Source organism: Takifugu rubripes, chromosome 4 (assembly GCF_901000725.2).
Source record: "Takifugu rubripes chromosome 4, fTakRub1.2, whole genome shotgun sequence".
NCBI classification, from domain to species: domain Eukaryota; kingdom Metazoa; phylum Chordata; class Actinopteri; order Tetraodontiformes; family Tetraodontidae; genus Takifugu; species Takifugu rubripes.
Window position 1 is genome coordinate 10755708 of NC_042288.1, and position 26138 is coordinate 10781845.

A 26138-nucleotide genomic window follows, 5' to 3' on the forward strand; every position below is an offset into this window, starting at 1 on the left:
ATGGAGAAGGAGGAAAAGGGGATATAAATAGGAAAGATGGAGGTGAATAGAGATGGGATGGGAAATATGTGATTTTACTGAATTTCTCAAGCCTGGGCAAGATCATATCTTCGCTTTAAAAATTTTACCTCCTGGCAACAAAAATAACAACCCTGCATATCACCGGGATGAGTAGAAGTATGAAATATAGCCCGCAGTTTGAAACTGGTAAGAAAAAAAGGAGATGTGAATCAACTTATGAGAAGAGTTGATTCAGCCTGGCTCAACCCTGGTAACTATGGCAACCAGTAAACATGCCTGAACACAACACGTGCTTTTAGAGCTAAAAATGACTTTTCCGTAAATCAGCATTGGCTTTTTAAGTATGAAAGGAACATGAATAGGATAAATGCACCATGAACGTAGATGTGGTTAACGACTGTTCAAAGAAACTACATTTCCCATGATCCCATTCACCAGATATCGTCCAATCGCTGCTTTGAGAGGTTTTCTTGAACGGCAAAAACAAGGAAGAATGAAGATTACTTAAACGTGTTTTTAATATCTACGTTTCACTTGTGCTAAAATGAAGTCTAAGTTATACCTTTCCGCCTGAAACGTATGTGTTTCTTCGCGTTTGTCGAGAAGCTACGTGACTGAGTTAACGTTAGCTGCTCAGGCTAACCTAGTTTTGAGGCTCCTTGCAGGCGTCCGAATCCGTTTCAGTGATGGAGACCACGCCAAAAACAACCAAATTTAGGTCTGTGTGTTCTCCTTGTGACTCAAGCCCCGCTGAATATACACAAAAGGTTTGTTGAACTGTGGTTTAAAGTTTGTTTTGAAGTCATGCCGAAGGCAAAAGCTCAACAGTATTCTACTGTAGATGGGTAAAATATTATATAACATGTGAAAACCCACTGAGAAAATGCATCCTGGTTTTAAATCTGTCTTCACATTTTCAGCATCCCCAAAACCTCAGTTCCTCTCTGAAGGAAAGGCTGAAGAGATCGAGACGCTCCTTCACATCTCCCTGTTCTGTGGCCAAACGTCTTCATGTGGATGAGGAGGAGGAGGATGGCCGACAAGTCGCAGCACATTACCGGGATGCAGTTAATAACCCTTCTTCGGTCATAGATATAAACAGAAATGTGACGAAATCAGGGAGTGAAATGATCTGTGGAGCCTTTCCCAAAGCAGCGCACCCTCCTGTGAAGGCTGTTGCGCATGAACCTGGCCAGCTGAGGAAGGAGGTCAAAGATAAGACGGAGACACTGCGCCGGCTCAAGATGGTTAAAATGTACAGAAGCAAGGTGAAACCACAGGGCCAGAATGTGTGTGGTTGAGGCCCACGCTTTCATGGAAGTACCAATCACGTGTTGCCTCTCTCTTTAGAATGACACAACACAGCTCCAGAGCTTGATTGACAAGTGGAGGAGCTGCGCTCAGGCGGCGCTGCAGGAGCTCCAGTCAGACGTCTCCATACATGGAGGAAAGGCGAGCCTGTCGGAGCTGATTGACCTCTTTGGTCTGGATGAAGGCATTCTGCACTTTGATCGTTCGGAGGAAGATTTTACCTCCTGAATAGAAGCTCAAAACACACAGTTACACGCACAGCTACTGCAGATGTTTATATGAAAGTTAACATAATGTTCGATTCTTTTGGTATTTGGTGTTTGTTCCTGCTGTAAATTGCATTACATTAAGATTATTTTATGAGGATAAATTAGGGTCAGGATTCTTGGCCTGTCAAGAAAAGTGTCAATAAAACTGAAAGTGAAACTGTTGCCAACACTGCTGTCCTTAGATTTGTTTCGGCTCGACGAGTAAAGGATAGTTCCTCCTCCTTAAACGCTCCACTTCTGCCCGGAGCGTCGCCACCTCTTTCTCCTTTATTTGGACGAGGGACTTCAAGTCCTTCACTTGGAGAATTTTCTGGTAGCGCTTTTCTCTCTCGCTCTCCTTCTCTTCTGGGGCTACGAAACAGGCCACAACAGTCAGACCAAGGAGACTGACATGTTACAAAAGGGCTAAAAGTGGTTTATTACCTATTGCTTTGTAGGTTTCTCTTCTCTCCTGCAAAACCGCCTGCATGTTAGCTATGTCCTCTTCCAGCTGCGCGTTCTCCAAAACCTTCTTTGCTGCCTTCCTTTTGATCTGTTGAATTTTATCTTTGCGTTTTTGCACATTCTTCTGATGAACCTGAAAGCAAAGAGCACACTTGAGCCGTCATCTGCAGAAAATACAAAGGCGAGCGTGCGTTTAGGAGAACGCGATTCAGCTTCTTTTGAGCACCTTTTCCTGGAACGCTATCGTTTTCTCCACGCTGGAGACTTGCTGAGTTGTGTCACTGCCGTGGCCTTTCTTGGTGAGGTACTGAAAAGAGAGGAGATGATTCCAAATAAAATCCATCTGACGTTCTATGTTGTGCGTAGCAAGAATGTTCAAACGTTAATGGCCTCAGGATGGATTTGTTTATAGATCAGGCTTTATCAAGGGCCTACACAATGTCAGGAAGCTGCTTGCCACACCTCAGCACTGGTACCTGAACATTTTCCAAAAGAATCTGGCTTTCAGACGTGGAAACGTTTGTTTGTGCCATGTTCACTGACTTTACGACGATGACTAATTTGAACTCAATGTATTGTGTTGTTGCCCTTTTTCAAATTTTACAAGAGTGTTCTTGTCCGGTATGTTAGGAGAATCGTTAATTTTGCTGCAGCGGCTCCTCTTTGCTACTGAAGCTGCTGAAGTGTGAAAATACAAGAGTGAAAGCTGTGTTCGCAACATTAAGGACATCTTCATTTTCAGCGGTGCTGCTCCTCTATCCATGAATGAGCCCTTGACTTCATTGCATATTTGTGCACTATACTGAAGGAGCGATCGGATCTTCTGCTCTCTGCATATTAGGAAACATCTTTGAACAATACCAAGCACAAGAAAAGAACAGTGAGTGGAGCCAGTATGAAAAATGTGTCTGTTTCAAGGAATGCCCATCTGTGGTGAAGCATGGTATCAATCAGACATCATGTGATGCGGACAGATTTTTTAAACAATCTGCTCGGTAACATTGGAGCCAACGATTCCAAGATGTGTTTCATTCCAAATCATTGCTTAAAGTAGAAAACTTCTGATATGCCACCAAAACACAGGTGGTAAAATCCTCCATTATCCTCACATGTTGCGGCTTCTGAGTAAAACCCTCGATGGGACCTGAGATAATCTTTATAAAACAACATCGGGGTTTCGCTGGAAGCTAATTGCACTTACATCCCGTTGCTCCTCAGTGAGTTTTAACTGGCGGATGTCCCTGCACTTGTTGTTCAGATCCTCCATCTGCATCTTCAGCTTCTTGTGCTCCCACTGCAGCTGGATGATGCCCTTACAGAAGTCTTTGCACTCCACCATGGACTTGATCTTCTGCTCTGCGGAAGTCTGACCAGAAACATCACGTTCACAGACTCGTCTTAATAACCGACGTCCCTCAAAGGGCTGTTTGTGTCAGGTGGCGGTCAATAACCGACCCTGATGGTGTCGTTGAGGCGCTCCACCACGCTTCGATCTAAGAGGACAGAATCGCTGTAGTCAGCGGGGAAGTCTGCGGTGGACACCTCCACCTGCTCCTGCTTGAGAGGGACCAGGATCACGATGTTGCTCAGGAAGTGGTTCTTCTCCTCGTGCTGGCTAGATGTGGACACACGAGCATAATATTTAGTGGCAGCGTCGCGTTTTTGCCTTTGCTGCCATTTCTCCTCTTTTTGCTGCTACAGCAACACAGCCATGTGCTACCTTTTAAGTGCATCATAGAGATTTTTAATTTCCTGCTCTGCGGTCTCCAACTTGTCTCTTTTCTTCTGCAGCACGCCCTGCATCTTGGCAAATGTTTTGCCGTTTACCTTCACCTGAAAACGCCAAACTGTGAGTGCATACCTACACACAGAGCGCCCACAACTGCGCATGTGATGCATTCGCCACGACCCTCGTTACCTTGTGCTCACTCTCCACTTTAGTCCTGCGGAAAAGACAAAACCTCTCCCAGACCGCTGGACTCAAGCATTTCGGTGTGTTCTCCGGAGCGTCCAGCTCCTCCATGGCCTGCAGCAGATCAGCCAGCTCGTCGGGCTGCGGGGAGCCACATGGATGAGGCTCTTTAGAGACGCTGGCGTTGCTCTCTGTGTGCGTCTTTGTCTTGGAAACCCTGAGATTGTCGAGATAATGTGCAACAACTGCTCAGCATTTCCCAGCAAATGAAAAGGGACATTAGCTTATGTTTTTTGTATGACAGTGAACTTAATATTACAAACCTGGGTCTTCGTTTGAATAGCTTATAGAGAGTGTTAATCACATTTTTTGGTACATCTTGGAACTCCTTCTTGAAGTCCTTGTCAAGGACCTTAAAATCCACAGACATTATATAGCACACTGTCAGCGAACTGTGTAAAGCATATAGAAAAAAGAGCTGAGTCCTAAAAGCCAACATACTCCGTCTTCATCTACAATCCTGTCATAGATGTCACCAAACAACCTGACTTCTTCTTCATAGCTCTCCACCTCCTTCTCACATTCTTGCTGTGGAGGAACCAACAAAAGGATGAGGACCTGTGACTGTCAACCTTGAAATCTCATAGTAAATCAAATTAAAAATAAAAAGCCATTTTTATGTGGCATAAACGCCCTTTGCTCAGTCGACTGAAGTGTAAATTATGTTAATAAAACCCTTCGTTACGACACAATGTTCAGGTTTCCTGACCTTGTGTGCTTCCACTCCTTCAAGTTTGGACTTGAGCTCCTGCTCCCGGGTGTTCATCTCCTGTTCTTCCTCCACTGCAGTCATAAGATAAGCAGTCTTAAGTTCTTCCTGTAAATTACATTGAAACAGGATTTATGAGGGGTCATCAACACAGGTGCTTCAAAAATGCCTTAGAGCCATTGTTAATTAAGAAATGCAATTACTATCTACCCAAACAGTGAAAGTACTGGGTTAATGGCCCCATTTTGTCATAACAGAAAACACACAAGGCTGGCGTAGTATTTTCAGTGTCACGTGACGCTTTTATACATGGCTCACCTGGTTAACCGCCATTTCACAGCGTATTTTCTTCTCAAACAGCTTCCTCAAATTCTCATCAAAGGTTTCAGTCACGTCCTTGTTGATGGTGTGCAGTTTCTTCATTTCAGTCTCCAGCGACTGTAATTAGAGTTCATTAGACTTCTACGGATCCCTGGAGACCAATGCCATATAGCCAATCGTACCTTTTTGTATTTTTCCTTCTCCTCGTTGAGTTCTTTAGTTTTCTTTTCAAACTTTTCGTATCGTTTTTTCTCCTCCTCGTCCCATTGGCTGTCAGGTTTGCTCAAAACAAACTCTGGGGGAGGTATTTCCTGTGGAGTCCATTCAATAGAAACTATGTGCCCTTCGTGCTGATTTAGCTAATTCAACTGGCACAAAAATCCCCCTAACACACTTTCAGACCAGTTGAATCTCTTGTACATCATAGGAATTTAAATTAGATGAATCATCAGTGTTTTTGGTGTTTAGATTTGATATATCCTTTTATTAGCATCATTGGTATGACGTTATGTTTAAGGCTGTGACCTGATTGTTATTGATCAAAAGTATGAATGGTTTCAGACCTTTTCCAAGATGTCCCCCTGCTTCACTTCCAGCGCTCCACCCATCATCTCATTAAGGGCGAGTTCTCTGAGGTTTTCCGTCTGACAAAAAAGGACAAGAACGTAATGACTGAAGGCTGGAATCCATGGAAAATCATGTTTAAAAGATTGTGTTGGGAAATGACGCCTTTCAGAGTAAAAATAGATTAGATATATCAAGCGTTTTTTGCCACATTTTCAAAGATTAACAAATTCGAAGCAAAAAGGCGTTTGCTGTGGCGGCATACTCTGGCAGCGAAACGTTGTTGCTCTTCCAACTTCTTCCTCTCCTCCTCCTGTTTCTGCTCTGGGGTGAGGTATTTCTCTGCTTTTATCTGCAACCAGACAAAGGTGCAAAGCACTGCGTCAGGTTTTTTTTTTAAAAGAGGACTTTGCCATGTTTCCCTCATAGTTTTGCAGGGCGTTGTCCAACTTTCTGTGCAATTTGCCAGCTTTTTTTTGTTTGTTTCATATTTGAAGAGGGGGGTCAGTAACCTCAGAGTCGTCCACAGTGAACAGCTTCTCAGGCTGCTCGCTGTCAGTCAGGCTAGGCTCCCACAGCTCTCTCTTCATGTCCAGTTTAACCATTATCCGCCGGATATCTTTGTTTCTCTCTCTCACATTAAGGATCTCCTGCAGCTTGCGTCTGTGCAAGGCCTCAAACTCCTCATCGAAGCCTTTCTTGATGTTATAAATCACATCCTGTGCTCAGATAATGAGATTTATAATAAGTTTCACTCACATTACCACATGCACAACAGTTTTCTAACACACTCTCACCTGTAGTAGAACTATCTGGTTGATTCTCTGCTCTGTGGTTCTCAGGCTGAACTGACTGTAAACGTATGGATTTGAATATCCTAGCTGTGCAGAGAAGCTCCCCATAACAGCAGCACTGTCTGCTTCCTGGCCTTCCTCCTCCTCCTCCTCTGTCACAGTTTCTATATGCTGGAGTTCAAAAGTGACAAAGCTGAATTCATCTAGAAACATTCCAATGAACAAGAATGAATCTGCGGGGATGCAAGACTGCAAAATAAAGTAATCTTAACAATAGTCCTCATGGGAATCTTAAAACCGGAACTGTGGTGCATTCATTATTTCCTATCTTGCACAGGGGAAATCCATTTTGTGTCATCACGTTGAACCCAGTGAGTCTACCACTTAAGTTACTGCACTAAAGGCTGTAACGAAAAGCTGATCAAGTTTGCTTACAGCCATTTCAAACTTCCGTATCTTCTGAACCCTCTGAAGCTCCGCCATGTCTGCCTCCGTTCTCTCTTTTAGAGGGTAGTTCATCACCTCCAGGTCAGAGTGAAAGGCCTGGAATAGAATAATAGGACAAATCAGGGTGTTCTGTGCTGAATAGGAAATGTTACACTTGTTTCTAATGCATCTTACTTTAATGGCCTTGCCTTTGACCTTCAAAGAGTCCCAGCAGTCTCTCTTCAGGACATCGTACAGGTATCGCTTTCTTGCAATCTCCCGCTGGATTTCTTCTCTTACCTATGATGACGTTTCAGTGAGAAGCTTTTCCATCTTTACATAATCTATTTGCATTCTCATCTGCATCTGCAGGTTACCTGATTAACCGCCTGCTCCATCAAAGCCTCCTGTTTTCTCTGTTCCTCTGGATCCAGGATAAACTCGCTGTCTTTCAGACGCTCGATCTCTTTGCAGGTTTCATTTTCAAGCCTCATCTTATGCAGCTGGAAATGCAGGAAATACTTTGGTTTTAAACTTCACCCTGCAGAACTTTGTGCTCCAGGATAAATATCAAATGTATCTTCTTCTTTTGGGCTTTTTATCCTTCAGGGCTGGGTGTTTTCAAATGAATCATTTTCACTCCTCTATGTGAGAACTTTTGTTAGATGCTCTGCATGTTATAAAAACAGGGCCCCAGCTGGCTGAAGAGAACAAACTTGTCAAACGATGTGATACTTGTGAGGACATGTGCTGTAAAATGTGGATGCTTCAGCTGAAACATTAATCACAAAAATAAGCAAATAAATAGGCAATAAAACTCACCGAGGCATACAATTGGGCTAGGTCCTTCCTCAGGGTGGCTGCTATGGCTTCCTGCTGTTCATTTTCCTCTTTTACAGCCTGTGGAACCAATTACATTGGTTAACAATTGTAATTAGGGATCATTATGCCTTTATAGTATAGAATCGTCTGTCAACACAACCCTCAGTTAGATGTTAGCCAACATTGAATAACTTAACATGTTACAGCTTTAAAAGTGGATATATTGTAAAAGCCAACTAGACAGTGGCTGTTTGGTCCCCATTTGTGGGGAAAAAATGAATTGGATCCACTTAAACACTCCATTTTGAAGGATGTATCAGGGTTTGGCTAATGACCATTTTAATTGTTTTTTGGCTCTTATGGTTAATTTTCAATCTCAAAGGCATATCAATAATCATTGATGACTTTTCAGAGACTATTACTAAATCTGCCGGCACATCCACTTTTATCGGTTCAGGCTGTCACCCACGGCGTCGTCTTCAGAGCGATTATGATTAATAACAGCTGTTTCCTTTCCTCAGCCCACTTAAACAGAGCATGTTTTATACTCCTTTTGTGTCTGACCTGAGCAGATCATGCTGCTCAGAGACCTGGACAAGAAGGTGTGCGTGTGAGTCCAGCATGTTTTGTATCACTGGGGACTGAGAGGCTTTTAGATTAGAGGCTCCTGGAGGAAAGCTTAAAGGTCAAAGCATCAAAAGAGATTTTTAACCCCAAAGAAAACTGTAGCTACTGTCAAACATGGACGTAGGAGTATTCTGGTGTGAAACTGTTCTACCAGCACTGTTTTTAATAAAAATACTTGTGTTACATTCACATCTGTAATCCTACACACAGTAGCAAATGCCATGATTAACATGTGTTGTGCTCCTTCCGTTTTAGAGTCAAACAGAAATAAATGTCTTCTCTTAATATATTACTCTGCTTTCTGTTTTTCCCTCCATAGTTCCTGTCTGTGACTGAAGTTCATCGATATCAGTGATATATAAAGAGCAATGTAACATAAGTGTAATCAAAGCTCCTTTGACTTTTGATCTTTTAAGAGCCAAATAACAAAGGTTTTAGACTGACTACATGAGGGAGGGTGATCTTTAAAAAGCTATGCTCCTTTTCAAGCGTGACTATTTCAGTTTATTAGCCACTGACCGTCTTTTGCCTGCTCTCCAGCCAAGTGGAATGAGAGGGAGGAGGGGACGGCAGAGTCCCTTCTTCCCGTGTCACATCCACCGTGGTCGCTCCAGCACTGGCCTACAGAGAGTTCACACATGTAAAAATAACACAGAGACACAAATAAATAACGGTATTTGACCCACTGCTGCAATGGTGTTCATGAGTTGTAGTAATTTAAATATGGCGTTGGTTCTATTTGAATATCCGTTTGTCTTGGATTAAGAATAAAAACAAACTCCTCCGGTCTTTGTAATTTAGCACAACTGCTAAAGTAGAATAACTTCACCTTGAGTTTCTCGGATCCTGTATGAAGACTATCCACAGACTTTTTCATCTTACCAAGGTCCCGATCTTTCATCCTGTACACACGATTGACAGAATCATTATTGTTTCAAGGGCAAAGTCATGATTACTCTATCTACCTGCAGTGTGAGACTCATTACTTTATATTGTAATAAGTGTATCTGAGAAATCAAAATACAAGCTTAAAACCCACCATTTTGTTGTGCAATTTAAGCATTACCTTGGAAGAAACAGTTACTTTGTCTGTGACATCATCACTGAGAGCAACAGTTCCCTCTACTGTGTTGTACAAGCATGACAGTCTGCTTTCTGTTTACCTTAGATTAGCGCAAACAATAGCGCCATCATTTAAGCCGACAGTGAGGAGGGTCTGGCTGTCTGCAGAGAACAACACGCTCCCAACTCTGCTACTGCCATACGGATGACACTGCAGCTGAATAAACTGGTCCTGTATGGTAACAGTGTCACGGACAGCAGATATAAAGCAAATACAACTGAAGTGTTTTGATTAAGTAAGTGAGACGATCTACCATCGAAGTGGTTTCTCGGACACGTAATAGGCCACCTCGGCCCACAGAGGCCAGCCATAAATGGTGAGGAGACAGAGTAAGACAGGCAGGACCCAAAGGATGACCTTGCACTTCCTCCTCTGGCTTCAGCTGGACCATACGCTCACTGGAAGCAGCATCTGCGTCCTGAATATAAAAAACAAACACACAGGGAAGCTGAATCATGGCATAAATCTTTGAGAACCTTTGTCACAGGTTTGTTACAGCAATAAGGAAAGAATATTGACAAATATCTTCGATATATATCACTGAAAATGAACATTTCATGCAGGTAAGAACAGAAAAGAATAAGTGGAAGTGTACCTTAGGGAGGGGGAAGCGCTGGAGAGCTCTTTTCTGGTGGCAGTAAGCAAAGATCTCTCCGACTCCGAGGACACACGTCTGAATTGGATGAGGCACTTCATATCTGGATATTTGAAGGATGTCAGCTGCCAAACGTCTATTCCCATCTACACAATCTGGACCTGTAGGTCATGAGGCACATAACTGTAGTAGAATGTAAATCAGTAATAAAGGGGTTTCTTTTAGAGGACAACACAATAGTTCATCCTTTTAGGGTATTACTGAAGGACTGTTCCAGTTTGAGCCTGTAAGTAACAACTTCTGTTACCTGATACACAACAAATTAAGTTTTACACAAATTCTGTAACCTCTGCCATAACGTCTATTACAAGCAAATGCACAACATTTTGGAATTTTAAGAATTTTCACACTGATATCTAATTAAAATACATTGTAATTGTGATGTATTCAGCACAGTTTGAATCTTTAGCCCTTATAGAAGCCTTCTTTGTTGCACTTTAGACATTTATTCATCTGAAATTCTATCTCATTAAACAGGTTTTCCAGGATCTTTAAACACCTGTGTGTTTTTAGAAACCACTCAGTCTTCAGCTCCCATTTTAAGAGTGTTAGTGACAACATGTCTAAACATGCTAATAAATATGTCCAGCTAAATTTTATTAACTGGCGTTGCTTAAATCCTTGGAATTCTCGCTTTGAAGGCTTGAACGGTAACAACTAACACAACATTTCATTGGGTGGACAGGTCCCTAAAGCCAAGTAAACACCAGAAAAACACCGTCCATTATTTTACAAACATTTAAAGTATATTGTTTGTGACAATCTTCATTTTTGGTTATAAATCAACTCGCATTGGCTGATTGTAATTATGACCCATTGCTTGAAGGAACATAAATTGAATATACATAAATTTCTGACATCACTCTTTCACTTTATCCATCACCTCAGTTCTATCATTTTGAACTCTGTCCTGCTGCAGGTGAAACTGGCTGTGTACGATCTAATAACTCTAACTCTGTTCTGACTACCAACTTATTTTATGGAAGTTTGGGATCTAATGTTGTAAAGCCAATGCCAACAATCAGTTTTTTTTGAATGGGTGAATGGGTCTGTAGTATACCTGCAAGACCCCTCAGGGGCAGAGAAAGCACTGTGAGCAGGCTTCCACTCTGATTATGCTCCTTCTGTCCAGCACACAAAACTAGGAGTTTCACTTGTTCACAATCCCTGACACACTGAGTAGACAGAGACAGAACTGGACCAGGCACAACTGGAAAACAAAAACCAAATTGGAATATTGCATAAAAGCTAACATTACACTCACGTTTATGTACTCAGCATTGATTAGTGTTGAACATTTTATTATAGTGTAGGATCAGTTTAGATGAGTTTATAAACAGTATCTACCTGTGTAACCTAGGACTGAGAACCCCTCTGATGGCTTTGCATTTACAACAAAGACATGTGAGTCTGAGGCTCCGATGAAAAGATAGTGTCCCTCTTGATCAAAACTGTAAAAGAGAAGCACTTGAAAGGCACACAAACATTTGGCTTTTTCCACACACATTTGTACGAAGTAAATGAAACGCTTGGGAATTGCGATACTTGCACTATCTGATCCACAGAGTGGTCAAGATGGAACTCGTGTATCAGCTGGGGCTGCTGCTCCCTCTTCAGGTCAACAAAGAGCACGACTCCTGAAGCTGTTCCAACAGCCGCGTATTGCGCAACATGGCAGCAGGCCACACATGTCACCTGAAAAGACAGAGCAGAACTTAAGCTACCTCTCTCGTCCTTTCTGAGCCAGTGTTGTACATCTTGGTTTGATCTAAGTGCTTAGAGGTGAATGTCACATCAGTTTGAAGAGACAGGGAGCCGAGTAGGCGGCCATCTCTGGACCACAGCTGCACTTCTCCAGAATTCTTCACTGACTATAATCAGTAGAAACACAATTGAAATTCCCCAAAAAGACACAACACATTGTGGCTTTTGGAGCAACAACAATTACCACACAAATGTTCGTCGGAGTGTGGGAAAAAGCAGCTGCCACAGACCTCCCACTGCCGACATCCAGGATTTTCAAAATCTCATCCGACCGATTTGGATTCACCGTGAAGATTTGCCCCTGAAAAATGATTACAATAACCAGATCAGAATTTCCTGAATAATGTTCAGGTTTCTCTTATAATCATTCTTTTGAAAAAAATGGCAAATTTAGGTTCTTACTTTGTTTGAAGTAACAACCAGCATTTCATTGTCGGGCGAGTGCATCACTGTTGTGACGGTTTGCTCAATTTGCCACGTTTTTATGATTTCAATCTGACCTCCTTTGACTCGCAGGCAGTGCACCGCGCTCTCCTGTAGAGCATATATACAGCATATATGTTTCTTAGTCTAGCTTTATGTCAAATAATAAATCCGGAAAAATGAAAGTACACATGTTTACCATTCCTACAGCAATACAATCATCCCTCCAAAGTGTTAAACCTTGGAAGGTGTCCTGTCTGAGTTCAGGGATGGCTTCAGCAGCTGCTTCAACAAATACAGACGATAAAAGCATTTTTACTGGTAACCCAACTTTACAAAATAGCCCCACTGTGTCTGTGCTTATTTTACATGAGGGGTTGAACTGCACCGAGACGTCAAGGCTCTCGGGGTCAACGAGCAGCAGGAAGCCTTGTGCACAGGTCACATAAAGCTCTGACGTTGCCGTCCAGCAGACAGCAGCAGGGGTCAGTTTGGCTTTGGTGCAGACTTCAGGCTGTGTAAACATATTTGGAATTATATAACAGCTTAGAGTTCATAGATTATGTGACTGATGGCAACTGGCAACAAGGTTTCATCCTGAAAGTCCAACATTAAGGCAGACATATGTTGATATAAATGATATGGAAAAGATTTTGCCTTGTCTCCTACATCCAAGAGGGGTATTGGAGGAAGTTGGGTTTCTTTGTCACTCTCATTAAGGTAAGTTGCCATTAGTCCCTTATCAACTGTATCCTCAATTGTTGGAAGCTCTATCACCCTGCAAAACAGTATTATATGAAACAACAAATGTTTGACATTGGTAATATGGTTTGATACCTTGTGTCATCAAAAAATATATATTCAATTTGAGTAACCTGGATACCTGGGCTTCAGAACATGAAGGTTAGTACTCTTCTCAATATTCCAAACGGTGATGGATGCAGTCCCCAAAGCACAGAGTTGGAAACAGTTTAAGGGGTTGAACACCAGGGAAACCACATCACACCCAGCTTTTGGTTGTGAACAAATTGGCTCAGCTTTTTCCCAGTTCCTGCAAGAAGGCCATGTTAGATGAGCACATTTCCTCCACATATACTGCATAAACAAATGTTATAATATATCTATTCAAATAACATATTAACACATAATAACACATCTCATGATCTGTTGCTTACCAAACTGTTATGGTGTAGTTTGGAAGAGAAGAACAACATCCCAAAAAGGGACCTCCATCACTTAATGCCAGAGATGTGCAGTCTAGCGGTGCGGTTCCTGTAAAGAGATTAAACAGGAATGATGGACTTCTTTGTTAGATTTATCCTTTAATTGTATTTCCTACTGGATTAAAATATAATACATCGTGTTTGGCAATGAAATGCACTTTACTTTTTACCACTTTGTGATAATACATTTTGAGACTGCAAATGTATAAGGTGATTACCATATTCTCCCATAATTATCAAGACAATCATTTCACAACCTTACCTTTTAGTTTATTCTTTAACTGAAACTCTGGAAAGCTGTATACAAATATTGATGGGGATAGCTTTTGTTCTGAGAAAGCAAAAATCCTCTTGCTGCCATTTGCTGTCAATGCACCAATTTCTCTTACAGAACTCTGGAATACACTTTGTAGTTTAGTCTCCAGGTTCAGGAAACATATATGACTGGCATATGAATAGCAGATTGTTTTGTTGTCGACAAATTCGAAGAAACTCCTCTCTGTAAAAGCCTGGATCCACCTGGAGAGAGTAAAACAGGAAGTAAACCCTGTGTCATCTCTCTTGAATCCAAAGGACGTGGAAGCTAACAATTGAGCAAAAATATTGAAATATAAGCTTTTTATGGTGTAACAAATGAAAGGTAATTAGAATAATTTGGTGCATTTACATACCTAATTTCCAAGACCGCGTTTTTATCCATTTATGTATTAATACCAAACAAGAAACCATACGCCACTCAGGAGTGAAGGGTCGCGTTAGGTAACCCTGGCAACCAGACAGTCTCGAGGAAACACCCTTTGTCACCATTGGCTGAAACGTCTTCTTCAGCGGCACCGAACCCGGAAGAGTGTGCACTTAGCTGAGCGGAGCGCCGTCTGTCTGCATACCGTCCGCCCGTCTATATTTCTGCTGTTTAAGATTCCACCTGAAACAAACATGTCCACTGAAAAGTGTCACGCTAACGGTAAGAATTCTGCCTTTTTTTGGTCTCCTCATTAAGCTGTTGTTACTTTTACTTGCTTGATTAGGGGCGCGCACCTTTCCACTTAAACAGATGGCAGACACGTTCGATTAAATATGTTTTGCTGATTTTATGAAAGCTGTAAATAGCTGCTGAATTTTATATATACTAAGAATTTGCCCTTATTGCTGATATCTTTGGAATGGTGAGATCCTTTAAAATGACAGACTGATGTTTGCCAGGTCATTATCGTGACTCACGATGACTTGGTAAAATTGTGCGCGTACTCGCACTGACCTAAATTTAAGGTCAAACTGATAAGTTGATCTGGTGTCTTTCGATGTATTTAATTTCTCCTGCAAAATAGTGATGTTGTAATGTGAAAATAGTGCAATAATGTGGCAACATTAGATATGCACAGTACTTTTTTTTTTTTTTACAATAAGTCAACTTGATCGTCTATTTTGTTTGTGAACTTTTCATCCTGTAATTATAGCAACCAACGCACAATGTTATAATAATGCAAGTCAGCATAAATGGATTGAACATTATCACAATCATCACATTGGTAAATGGACTTTATTTGTTGCAGGTAGTCCTGCTCCAGGTCCAGTCCCTGAAGGCCACATCAGACTGTACAGCATGAGATTCTGCCCATTTGCTCAAAGGACGAGATTGGTGTTGAATGCCAAAGGGATCAAGTAATTCCATATTGAACCACATCTTTATTCCCATTGTTAAAATCATCAGTGGTGCTGATTTCATTTGGCTGCATACATTTCTGTACTGCAGGTATGAAACCATCAACATTCATCTTAAAGACAAACCTGACTGGTTCCTTCAGAAGAATCCTCTTGGTCTCGTTCCAACACTGGAAACACCTGCTGGAGAGGTGATATATGAATCCCCGATCACCTGTGAATACCTGGATGAAGTTTACCCTGAAAAGAAACTGCTTCCTTCCACACCTTTTGGTAAAGCTCAGCAAAAAATGATGCTGGAGCATTTTTCCAAGGTATTAGAAATGTGGCTGAATACCAGTTTGCAGTGCAGTCTATTATGCTTATGAATATAATCTTAAATGTGCCTGCTGTCCACAGATAGTTCCATATTTCTACAAGATCGTTATGGGTAAAAAGAATGGAGATGATGTGTCAGGACTGGAAACTGAACTAAAAGAGAAGCTGACCAAATTAAATGAGGTGGGTTAGAAAATAGTTTAGAATTTTAAAATGAAATATCATTGTCCCCTAAAACTAAAGATGTTTTTGAATAAAGGAAAGTCACCCACTTGTGTGCTTTGAATTACTTAGCTCAATAATTACATTAGGTTTTTACTGTACACAACTCTGATGTGTGTTACGTTACATTTGCAGGACTTTGCTAACAAGAAGACCAAGTACTTTGGTGGTGATTCCGTCACGATGATTGACTACATGATGTGGCCGTGGTTCGAGAGGCTGGAAGTCTTTGGACTGAAGAGGTAAGAAATAATCTCCTGAATCAGAGAAAATACATTTAATTGAAACAGTACAAGAGCTGGATAATAAACCAAAAAAGCAGATTAATTGTTTCAGAGCATATTGGTTTTTTTACCTTCATATTTCTATGAGAACACAAACGCGTTACAATTCAGTCTGTGATAAATACTGAGATTTTGCCTTTTATCTTCAGCTGCCTTGACAACACACCTGAGCTGGCAAAGTGGACTGAACGCATGCGTGAGGACCCAGCGGTCAAAGCTACCTCGTACAGTCTGGACACGCACAAGGCCTTCTACAAAACATACGCTGATGGCAAACCTGATTACGACTACGGCCTGTAAAAATGATTCGTTTCCAAAACTTAAACCGTCTTTTTTGTTATGGTTTCTGTCATCTTGGTCTTTCTATCAAAAACGGAACTGAGATGTAACTAGATTTTCAGCATCCAATAAATTTTTCTCAACATCTGTTGTACAAAAATCTCCTAATAAATAATGCGCATATAAATATATAGAATATCTACGGTAACAAAAATAACTTGTCTTACAAATAAGAACACTGGTATACAAGACTATATCAGAAAATAGATGCGCTAACATTTCTAACTGTTGATAAGATGGATGTGTGCTGAGGTAATTAATGTAACCATTCATGGAAATACTGCTGCGTCCATCAGTAAACTAGGCTGTTCCATCCATCAATCCTCCAACCTTTACACCTCTAAAACACATTTTTATACAAATGCTTCTCTAAATATGGAATTATTTTAAGGAAGGTAAAGAATACAGTCATGAAAATGAGATAAAAATTAGACAGGGACTACTTTTTTTAACTACAACTTTGGAGGACTCATGGTCTACATTTCGATCTCTTTCAGAGGATGATACGTTCTACTTTTTGCGACTTGTATCATCCATGTCTGTAGACCTCCACAATCATATAAAGCTGACATTTGAGACGGAGGTGAAAAGTCAGTTTTAAAGGAACCTTGGAAGAGGAGCTCAAGAAGCAACATGCACACAGTGCTTATGCACAAAAAGTAGCTATTGTTGCACAGGTGGCGAGGTTTGGAGGTGATATTCTTAACAGTTCAGTACAACAGTCGGATAATTTGGATAACACAACTGGTTCACACCCCGTCACCAAGCAGGCACAAACCATTAGACCAGTGAGGTGTGTAATCCTGTAGGAGCGCAGGTGCATTTTTTAGCATCTCATTGAAATGCTGAAGTGTTTGAGCATGAAGCTCCGCTTGCAGCACCAGACACCGGAGCAGATTGACGGGCTCTGCTCTACTTATTATCTCAGGAACCTGGATGAGTTCTGTCACCTTACTGTTCCCAATCATAACATGATGCAGTCTCTTTTCCTGTAAACTTCTATGCAAGAAGCTGAGCAAATCGCAAAGCCTGCTCTCCATGTGCTCCGTGCCCCATGAAGAGGCCCTTTTACCCAGCAACAAGTGCAACAGGACAGTCTTAATGTGGTAGTTTGTGAGTGCCGTCCTTCCTGTGAGGCTTGCCTGTTTTCTGTGGAGAAAAGTAACAATCTGAAGGCAGTGTAAGTGACAGGAGTTTTGCGGTAGACGTTTAGATATCAGTTTCAGCAAATTCCTCTCATACACTGCGAAAGACAAAGGCCAGTAGGGGTCTGGGGGGCTCTCGGAACCGGATGGAAAGTGAGAGACAAAGTAGGCATCTGTATCCTGCAGCTGAACCACTGGTATCATGTTCAATACAACAACCTTCCCTGAATGAAAGCGGACCTTTAGGGCGCCCGCAGCATCCAGGTTGCGAAAAGTGACCTCAAAGTCATATTTGTGGGAGATGCGTCCCCAAGCTTTGGTAACAGAGATCTGGAACCACTTCATGACTTGATCTTTAGATAAGAAGGATGTGTTCCTGGTGCAAAGCAGGTCATCGGGACTGCGTTCCACACTGGGCACATCGTTCCCATTATGCAAGAGACACAGCATGTCCTCCCCCATGTTAGCAGAGCCGCAGAGACAGCCCTCGTTCCCACCAGACTTGGAGACCTTGATCTTGCCGCAGCCCTGCATGTTCGGAGGCACGTTGCTGGAACAGCTGCACCACAGATGGAACTGCAGCGCAAATGGATCTGGAGGTGAGAAAGGCACCAGGAGGTCGCACATCAGGGGCTTGCACACCTTCCAAGACTCAAACACGCTTCCAATTCCAACAAAGTCCCCGACTTCCATGTCGGCATCCCTGTCACACACACTCCGGAGTGATTCCAACAAGTCGTCAGCAAAACCCTCCACGAACTCTCTCACCCTCCAGATTTCATTGGAGGATGTGTAGGTGCATTTGTCGCAGAAGTTGTTCAGAACCTCCTTGTCCAACGCCTTCAGTCTGGGGGCGAGGGAGCCACCTTCTGAATAAATGTCTTCGTCCCCAAACGGTGCGATTTCTGTATGGGCCCCATGCATTCGGAACATCTCGATCACCAGGAATACTAAAAATACCACCGAGCTCCACAAGTACCCGCTATACTCCTCCTCAGAGCCGATGTTTTCTGGCTCTGGTGTCAGCTGAGAGAACTCTTTCTCCAGCTTGGCCTGCTCCTTTTCCAACATCTCTTCATGTTCCCGCATGCGAGCCATCAGTTCCTCATCCTGGTCATGGAGCGTGGCGTTCTCTTGAGGGGAGAGCAAGGGATGGTTTAATATGGCCGCAGCCACTAACACACACATGCGTGCAATGGCCCCCTGCATCTTCAGTTCATTTTATTTAAGCACCCTGCTGATGACAAGGCAGCAGCCTAGACCCTGAAAGAGAGGAAATTACAGTTTTACAAATGCTAATTTAGTTATTTGGCAGAGTTGAACTCCGCCCCAGTCTTTGTGCCAAATATAGACACATTTGCTAGTTTCAGTCTGAAAGGAAGTAAGATTAGGCTTGTTATCAACTTTGTTCCTCTTAAAAATTGCATCCTGTTAACATTTGCTGCAAAATGAAATAACTGTTACCTCCCTTTTAAAAAATGTGCAATAACCTTATTGGCTCGTCTCCCTCGGGGTGTTTCCTGATGGCCACCAAGCAACGCAATATTGTGTGCAGGAAAGGAAATTGCATAAGCCCCTTGCGTCTTAGCAGATCGTAATAGTGAAGAAAATGGGATGAATGTTTAAAACCGACGACACTTTACGGTGATGGAATATAACGTGGTGAGAATACTGAGAAAGAACACGTGGATCATGATCTCACTCTAGGGTGGAATCACTAGTCGCTGGTAGGGTTTAAAATTACAGTGTAATTGCAGAGTATGTGAGGTCATACAGGCAGAGAAACTTCCCATGACTTGGATTTTTCCAAAACTTGCATGGCTCAGTTTGTCCAAACAAACACCCAGACAGAGAGACAGAGAGACCAGACCAGCACAGACGGTCATTTAAATCTTAGATCTATGGTGGATCCTTCCTGTCAGATACAAGAAGCAAGTGTTGCTGTTAAATATGCTAAACAACAAAAGTATTCCACTTTTCATAACGTTGATGAAGACATGTCAGGCGTATTACAGTTAAAACTGCACAATCCATAAGCAAAATGCACGTTTTTCCATCGTTGTTTTGCTCACAGATTGAGGCTGTCTCCGGTTGTCTTAGTAACAAAACAGCGACCCGCCATTACGGAAAACGCTGACTGAAAACGTTTTGCGGACATCAACTTGTAGACTCCCAAGACATAAAAGTAGACATAGTATATAAAATCGTTGACCTTACCTTTGCACTGGTCTTTGTTTCTGAGCGTGGAGGGTTCTCTCCATGGAGAAATGCTTTGTTAAAACCATATGCGTCAAACTCATGAGAACAAGCTTGGGAACGCTTGACGCTTTATTTCCCCACCCATTTCCGGATTGTGAACCCCACCCATCCGGTCAGACCACGCCCACTCGGAGGTCTGAACGCACTCAAAATGCGATTGAGAAGAGCCTTCTGCAACACTGCCTCAATAAATTATGAGCTTAATATTTTGTTTTATAATAACTCTAAATACATGAGTGATTAGGCCAACCACGTCACTGTTATTGGTACACTAAAAATGTTTAAGAAAAAAAAAAAACGGGCTTTGTTAATAGTACCCAGACGTCTGCTAGATTTCATATTAATAACACTCATGCAATTTTAAGGTCTTTACTTCTAATGAGGGAACATCTTGCAAACATCCTGAAGCCCTTGCAGCTAATGCTAGAAGACTGCGGTTATTGCAGTCAGGCAGTTTCAGTTAACAGGTTGCATGTGGTTGTGCCATAAGTGGATGGCAGAATTTCTCAAGGATAGCTATTGCAAGAGACTTTTGTTGCAGTCTGCCTTGTTTTAGAAAAGAAACACAAATTGAATCCTGCTGCTTTTATTTAAAATCATTTAACAGCATTTTAGAGTTGAGAAATCATTTAAAAATGTGCACCAATCTCATAACAAAACAAATCAGAAGACAAATACTGCAAAACAGTAAATGACCAATAAACTTATTGGGTTTAAAATTTTCAGAGTCTCAAGGCAACCAAGCGTGCATGTTTTTGATCTGCAGGTGATCTCTGGAACACCCTCACAATATGTAAACTCCACACAGAGCGAGCCAGAGAGGTCTGAGCCAGGACCTAACTCGGACTCTCCTGGTGGTGGATTGGCAGACAATAGCAATTGGTACGAGCTTAAAAATAAAGTGCTTGTAAGTTTTTTCTTTTTTTCTAAAAAAATGCTTCCATTAGACAACATTCCCAGCAGCATGTCTCAACAGAGATTCAACCCTGACAGCTTTGTCATTTTTTCCTTTTGTTTTAAGCAACTCAATCAACTTCTTTGCGGCCTCTTGGCTGTGCATCTGTCTAAAGTGGTTCAGCAGCTCTTGTGTCTGTTCCTCGTGGTCATTTTGGTGATTAAGTTGGACATTCTCAATCGTCACCTCTCTTATACCGCTTGCTATCGCTATATCTTTCATATCCTTCCATCCGATTATGGCCGCGATGTCAGGCAAGTGAGGGTAAAGCTCCACTTCTGAAAAGAACCGGAAGATTATTACAACAAAGTTCAGCACGCTTAAAGGGACAAACACCTTTCATTGTGATTTTAATAGCATGTGGAATACTGAACTGAGTAAAATCCCACCTCTCTCCAGGAATATAAGATGCCAACTACTCCCTTTTTATTACTAGATAATGATTTACAATTTTCAGAATAAGATGTTAACTTATTGTTAACACCACCACAGTTTAGCATGTAGGTCTGAAAGCCCCCCTCATATTTGGGTCTGCATAAATTGCATTTCAATACAGGTTTCTACCATGCAACCTGATATTATCTACAGGTTTTCAACTGTGGAAACCATTGAATCAACAGATGATTCTTACCATTTAACAGCTGCAGTTCCTGGAAAGCAAAATCAGGATAAGTGTTAAACACGTTTACACAGCAAATAAACAAGCAAACCAAAACCACCAACGTCTGACTACAACACAAACTAGGACTCCAACCATTTCAGACAACTGACCTGTATTTCCTATAGAAAAGAGCCGCTATTGCAACAGTAGAGACAGAAAAGTATTTTTGTAACCGACAAAGACAGCAGATGTTAGATAAAACAGGAGAAAGTTAGTATGGTACCACAGTAAACAGCAGATGCTAACTTACCCTAATAGTTGTAATGTCCTTTGACTGCTGTTTCCTGCCTTTTGAGGGAGACAAAACGCATAACAACTTTAATAACACTCACCTGTTATACCTGTACCTAACTATCGACGGAGATGTTCAAGTGCCCTCCGTGGGTCTCATTATATTAAATACTCACGTTTACGACAATAAAGACACAACAGACAAAGTGCCACGATCACAAGACCAATGACCCCAAAAACTATGCCAAGTATACCTCCGACACTTAGCCCATCTAAAAAAGAAAGGTATTGACAAATTTGGGTTATATAAAGGAATTATGATACAATAACATAATTATGGAGAGAGATAATTGTATTACACAAAAGCATACCTGGAGCTCTTTCATTGCAGACTGTGTCATTGTTGGCTGTACAGGCTACTTTGATGCCCTCAGGCTCACATCTTGAACCAAAATAGATGAAGGTATGAATGACGTGGAGTTATGAGGGCTAATTTATTACGTATTTGTCTTTTTTTTAGAAAAAAAGAAAAATGTCAGCAGTCTAACAGTAATAAATGATGATGCAAGAACTTACATACTACAAGGGTTGCAGAGTCTACAGATTTCCAGTTTACTGCTGCAATAATGGTCCTTTCTACACCGACACTTTCTGTTTCTGGCAGGAGTGCAGGGTTCATCCTCTTCCAGATTATCTAAAAAAATGTTTTAAGCACAAGAGTGACATGAGAGGGACTGACAGAACTGCATAAGCTCTGTAACAATAACAACAATGTTGCATTTTATATAACATTAATAAGCATTTTTGAGCTATGTATTTTCTTTAGAAAGTGTGAGCAGAAGTGAGTGTCACCCAGTTGCACTACTGTACCATTGGGTTGTGAGCACGACCTGCAGGGCTCACAGGACATCTGGCTAGTCGGCTCACTGCTGTACGTATCGACTTTACAGGCCTCACATTTTCCATATTCCAGGGTCTTGGTGCAGTGTTCCACCAGATAGAGACCTACAGCATGAGGATGCATAGAAATGGTTTAACTAACCAGGTTAATCTGATGATCAGTCCACTGTTCCTTCTTTTACATAACTGATAGTCAGGGACTGTGGCCACAACATTGGACATGCTTGAACATTTAAATCTCTTTGAGAGTACAGCTCGACCCACAGAGAGTATCCATTTCAACTACAAAGCCTGTGCAAGCTCCTGATCCTAACTGGGAAGTACACCAATTAAGCAGTAAGACCAGGCTGTCAACCCGCTCCTGCATATTCTGGAAATCAGATGCAAATCAATGAATCTGACACCATGCAGACGTACCAGCAGCACACAGGCAGCAGTCCCTTCCGTCATGTTTGTAGGTTCCATCGACACACTGGGAGGAAGAGGGGACGACGAAGCCGCTGGAACCGAAAGTAAAAGTACGAGTTGAATTCCCAAGTACACAACACAAACCGCACACACACACACACACACACACACACACACACACACACACACACACACACACACACACACACACACCTACTTGATTACGTCTACGCACAAAAAAACCAACCGTCAATCCACACCCGCCCGTCGACACGACACTTTAAATCTATAATCGATCATAAATATACGTGAAACTAAACTAAAACCTAACACTAAACTAAAACTAATAAACTAAACTCAAACGAGGTCATCTATTCCCAAATAAAAACTTCGAGACGGTCTTGGGCTGCAGTTACATTTAAGTACGCAACGTCAAGCAAACGTCTGAAGTTTACTTACAGTGAAACAGCGACGTAACACAAAATCAGTGTTTTAATCCATCCAGAAGACACGTTTGAACCGTCTTCCATCGCGCTCACACACGCTCCTTGACCTCAATTTGGTATCTGAAGATTTTGTGCGAGATTTCCTGTTGTATCGGCACTCCCCTACTGACAGGAAGTGGCCAGGCGGCACTGGAGACGCTATTAAATAGTGAATTCAATATTTTATTGCACTAACTGTTACTGCAAACCCCCAAATTGGGAGTCTGTAACATAATATTAGACAATAGGAATTCAGTCTTATCATTTGGATTTAGAGCATGGTTTCAAATGTAAGGGGTTAGAACGTTGCAATTGTGGAAACTCCCTTTTTATGCAACTGTGGCGAACACATTAGAACCCACGTGTCTACCGTAACGATGCTTTAGAAAGTACCAAAAAGTTATATATATATATATATGAGTATTTTACCACTAGGTGGCGCTAATTCCCTTTGTAGCATTTTGGACCGGCTGCAGGGGAGCTCAAACTGAGGAAGATAAATAACTTTATCAGTTCCAAACACAACAGTGAAATATCTTACCGAACGTATTATTCCACTACTGGGACTTTTTAAAAATGACTTATTACCCTACAAAGAAGTTGCAGATGATGGATAGAGGGAATGACTTACTGTCAAAAATAGTACAAAATATTTTTTTATCACCATTACACATCACCATTGCAAACTTTTATTTGGGATACATATTCAATAAAGGTGTAAAAAAAAGTGTGACATCTTTCATGAATCTTTACACCTAAATGTGCATAAAATACAAGATTTTCATCATTTATTTTTTATTTATTTATTTTTAACCTATTGTTGGCCTCACTAAGTAGAACATGGTAGGTGAAACTCGTGTCAGACCACTAAGAATGCTCGACTGATGGAACCCATCTTGGTTTTGGGGTAAAGGCTCAGATGGGGTAAAAACAAGGACCTGATCATGGTTCTTTACAGGTGATAATCTTTCACGACAGTAAAGAATCAAATCTCCTTCTGGCAGACATCACTTTTAAAGAAAAAAGCACTTTTCCTTTGTGCCACTAACAAATTCATATCTGCACCTAGACTCAAAAGCATCAAGCATGTTTGATCTCTTCAAATTGGAGTTGACAACAGATTTACCTTTGAACAAAAAAGAAATATTTTTGGGGGGATGCGAGGGATAAGAACTTAGCTTTAAGGAGAAACTCCTTTGGGATGCAGTTGTTTGTGCACACCAAATTCTGTTCCTTTGTAGTCCCAGAATCACATTTTTACCCGTCTGCTGACGGTACAGTTGCCCCACTTAGAAGTCTCATTGAAAAACATGAATTTGCTGCTAGACAAGTAGAACATTTGTTTGTTTTTGATGCAAAACTCGTCCCAATATTGACGTTGACTTTGGTAGTTTTGTGACTTTCATCCTAGAAACTGAAATCTATGATTCCAGAATTCATACCTGTTCACTGGCACTAAAACATCACATGTAATAATGTAATTATCCTTTACCTGTTGTTATAATGTGTTTATAACAGTAATAAATACCCAAGTGAATGATAACCAGGTTAAGGTATATGAAGCTGAAATATGTCCTTATCAACCTTCTTCCTAATGCCTGATTCTACATGCCTGTTTGTTATAATCATAGGAAGTGGGTCAACAGAACGTCACTTTTCAAACATCCAGAAAATTGAATTGCCATGCATGACAGTGGAAAAGCCCCAAATGTGGGTTGTTTGGTTTTTTTTGGTGGGGTGTTTATTAAGGTAATCCTAATAACTTTCAATGCTGAGGGGTATTATTTTTGATTACAGTAAAAACCCTGAGTAGCGATTCAATCAAACTCATCCTCCTGCATTAAGAGTAACTTTTTCTGTTGGCTCTTATTCCAGTTTTATGCACAGTATCGACCATCAATACACAACTGGTCTAACCTATTTTCTTCTATTGATTGATCCAACCGTTTGAACAGAAATCAGTCCTGGCATTAAGCAAAAGAAAGGTCCATCAATTGGGAATGTGGAGGTTGAGGGACTCTTTTACGCACACAAATAGACTTTTATGAGTAAAACCAATGATTGGCGCTCGGCGTGAAGCATATTTAACCTTTTAATCTCTGCAGGGGGTCTCTGTCAGGGAAGCAATATTTCCAGAGGAATTCTGCTGCAGCAATAAGCATTTATGTAAAATATTTCCAAACCTTCACCTTCAAAAGTCTCATGGATAGCACAGCACAACTTCCTTCAGCATTTGTTCCTCATTTCACTCTCTGTTTAATGTATAAAAAAGGGTCCTGATGCTTCTGCACACAGAGAACAGGAAGAGATATGCTGCTCTGCGGCTACAGGAAATAACCTCTGAGCCGATGACGCAGGTCTCGGGGGGGATGCACAGCAAGTTCTGTACATCTGAAGCGCACCGTACAAGGCCGTGCAACGGGCTGCAGCGTGGACACACACGTCCGGACACGTGGCGAGTTTCTTTCACTCCCGCCATTAATAAAAGTGAGGATTATGCCCTCGACAACAATGTGTCGATGTTTTCTCTCCCTCAGCGCCAGCTTACACACATGCGCGCAGACTGAACGAAAAGTCAAAAATCTGTAAAGCTGCCACCGGATGATAATGTCCGTGCAGAGATTTTTCTCCCCTCGACTCATCCTGCTTAATTAGGGCTGAGCGAATCCGTGGGCAAGCCTGCGTCTGGACACAGAAAAGCGGGATTTGCCCGAGAGAGTCCCTCGTTCGGTCTGGTGAGACAAAGGAGAGCAGCGGCAACGGCGATGAGCGTTCCTCTCCGGAACGTTGGGAAGACAAGA

The 26138-nt window shown here is 41.7% G+C and overlaps 5 protein-coding genes and 1 long non-coding RNA gene across 8 annotated transcripts; 3 read left to right on the forward strand and 3 right to left on the reverse strand.

Moving 5' to 3' along the window:
- Window positions 1–439: 439 nt before the first annotated feature.
- sfr1 (SWI5-dependent homologous recombination repair protein 1) lies at window positions 440–1768 on the forward strand. Its single transcript, XM_011603253.2, has 3 exons — window positions 440–788; window positions 942–1289; window positions 1372–1768. Exons 1-3 carry the CDS (start codon window positions 708–710, stop codon window positions 1558–1560), a joined length of 618 nt encoding a protein of 205 aa, XP_011601555.2. The 5' UTR covers window positions 440–707; the 3' UTR covers window positions 1561–1768.
- On the reverse strand, window positions 1594–14299 carry cfap43 (cilia and flagella associated protein 43). 2 transcript variants are annotated; one of them, XM_029835075.1, is made up of 38 exons: window positions 14140–14299; window positions 13731–13987; window positions 13421–13517; window positions 13129–13296; window positions 12915–13023; window positions 12615–12759; window positions 12445–12527; window positions 12225–12356; window positions 12007–12123; window positions 11852–11929; window positions 11608–11753; window positions 11406–11509; window positions 11119–11268; window positions 9999–10159; window positions 9657–9821; window positions 9444–9574; window positions 9110–9182; window positions 8800–8901; window positions 7654–7731; window positions 7209–7334; window positions 7027–7131; window positions 6841–6948; window positions 6409–6576; window positions 6124–6330; window positions 5877–5963; window positions 5611–5691; window positions 5230–5358; window positions 5045–5164; window positions 4727–4834; window positions 4459–4545; window positions 4281–4369; window positions 3964–4174; window positions 3766–3878; window positions 3501–3660; window positions 3247–3411; window positions 2272–2352; window positions 2025–2178; window positions 1594–1952 (listed from the first exon to the last, which is right to left on the reverse strand). In XM_029835075.1, the coding sequence occupies exons 1-38, from the start codon at window positions 14166–14168 to the stop codon at window positions 1780–1782; spliced, it is 4797 nt and encodes a 1598-aa protein (XP_029690935.1). In that variant the 5' UTR covers window positions 14169–14299; the 3' UTR covers window positions 1594–1779. The 2 variants fall into 2 exon arrangements, with proteins under 2 accessions (XP_029690935.1, XP_029690934.1); XM_029835074.1 differs by having other exon boundaries at window positions 12903–13023.
- On the forward strand, window positions 8783–10149 carry LOC115249532 (uncharacterized). The gene is made up of 3 exons (XR_003888210.1): window positions 8783–8920; window positions 9449–9890; window positions 9967–10149. It is a non-coding gene; the product is annotated as an uncharacterized lncRNA (long non-coding RNA).
- Window positions 14278–16387, forward strand: LOC101079429 (glutathione S-transferase omega-1). 2 transcript variants are annotated; one of them, XM_003963957.3, is made up of 6 exons: window positions 14278–14432; window positions 15022–15130; window positions 15222–15444; window positions 15530–15631; window positions 15806–15912; window positions 16104–16387. In XM_003963957.3, exons 1-6 carry the CDS (start codon window positions 14405–14407, stop codon window positions 16252–16254), a joined length of 720 nt encoding a protein of 239 aa, XP_003964006.1. In that variant the 5' UTR covers window positions 14278–14404; the 3' UTR covers window positions 16255–16387. The 2 variants fall into 2 exon arrangements, with proteins under 2 accessions (XP_003964006.1, XP_029690936.1); XM_029835076.1 differs by having other exon boundaries at window positions 14297–14432; window positions 15026–15130; window positions 16104–16296.
- Window positions 15933–19782, reverse strand: itprip (inositol 1,4,5-trisphosphate receptor interacting protein). Its single transcript, XM_003963987.3, has 2 exons — window positions 19656–19782; window positions 15933–18701 (listed from the first exon to the last, which is right to left on the reverse strand). The coding sequence occupies exon 2, from the start codon at window positions 18645–18647 to the stop codon at window positions 17043–17045; it is 1605 nt and encodes a 534-aa protein (XP_003964036.1). The 5' UTR covers window positions 18648–18701; window positions 19656–19782; the 3' UTR covers window positions 15933–17042.
- Window positions 19783–20269: 487 nt separating this feature from the next.
- On the reverse strand, window positions 20270–23475 carry fas (Fas cell surface death receptor). The gene is made up of 9 exons (XM_011603254.2): window positions 23312–23475; window positions 22862–22944; window positions 22415–22549; window positions 22121–22238; window positions 21916–21986; window positions 21721–21816; window positions 21564–21601; window positions 21284–21302; window positions 20270–20930 (listed from the first exon to the last, which is right to left on the reverse strand). The coding sequence occupies exons 1-9, from the start codon at window positions 23380–23382 to the stop codon at window positions 20641–20643; spliced, it is 921 nt and encodes a 306-aa protein (XP_011601556.2). The 5' UTR covers window positions 23383–23475; the 3' UTR covers window positions 20270–20640.
- Window positions 23476–26138: the final 2663 nt, after the last annotated feature.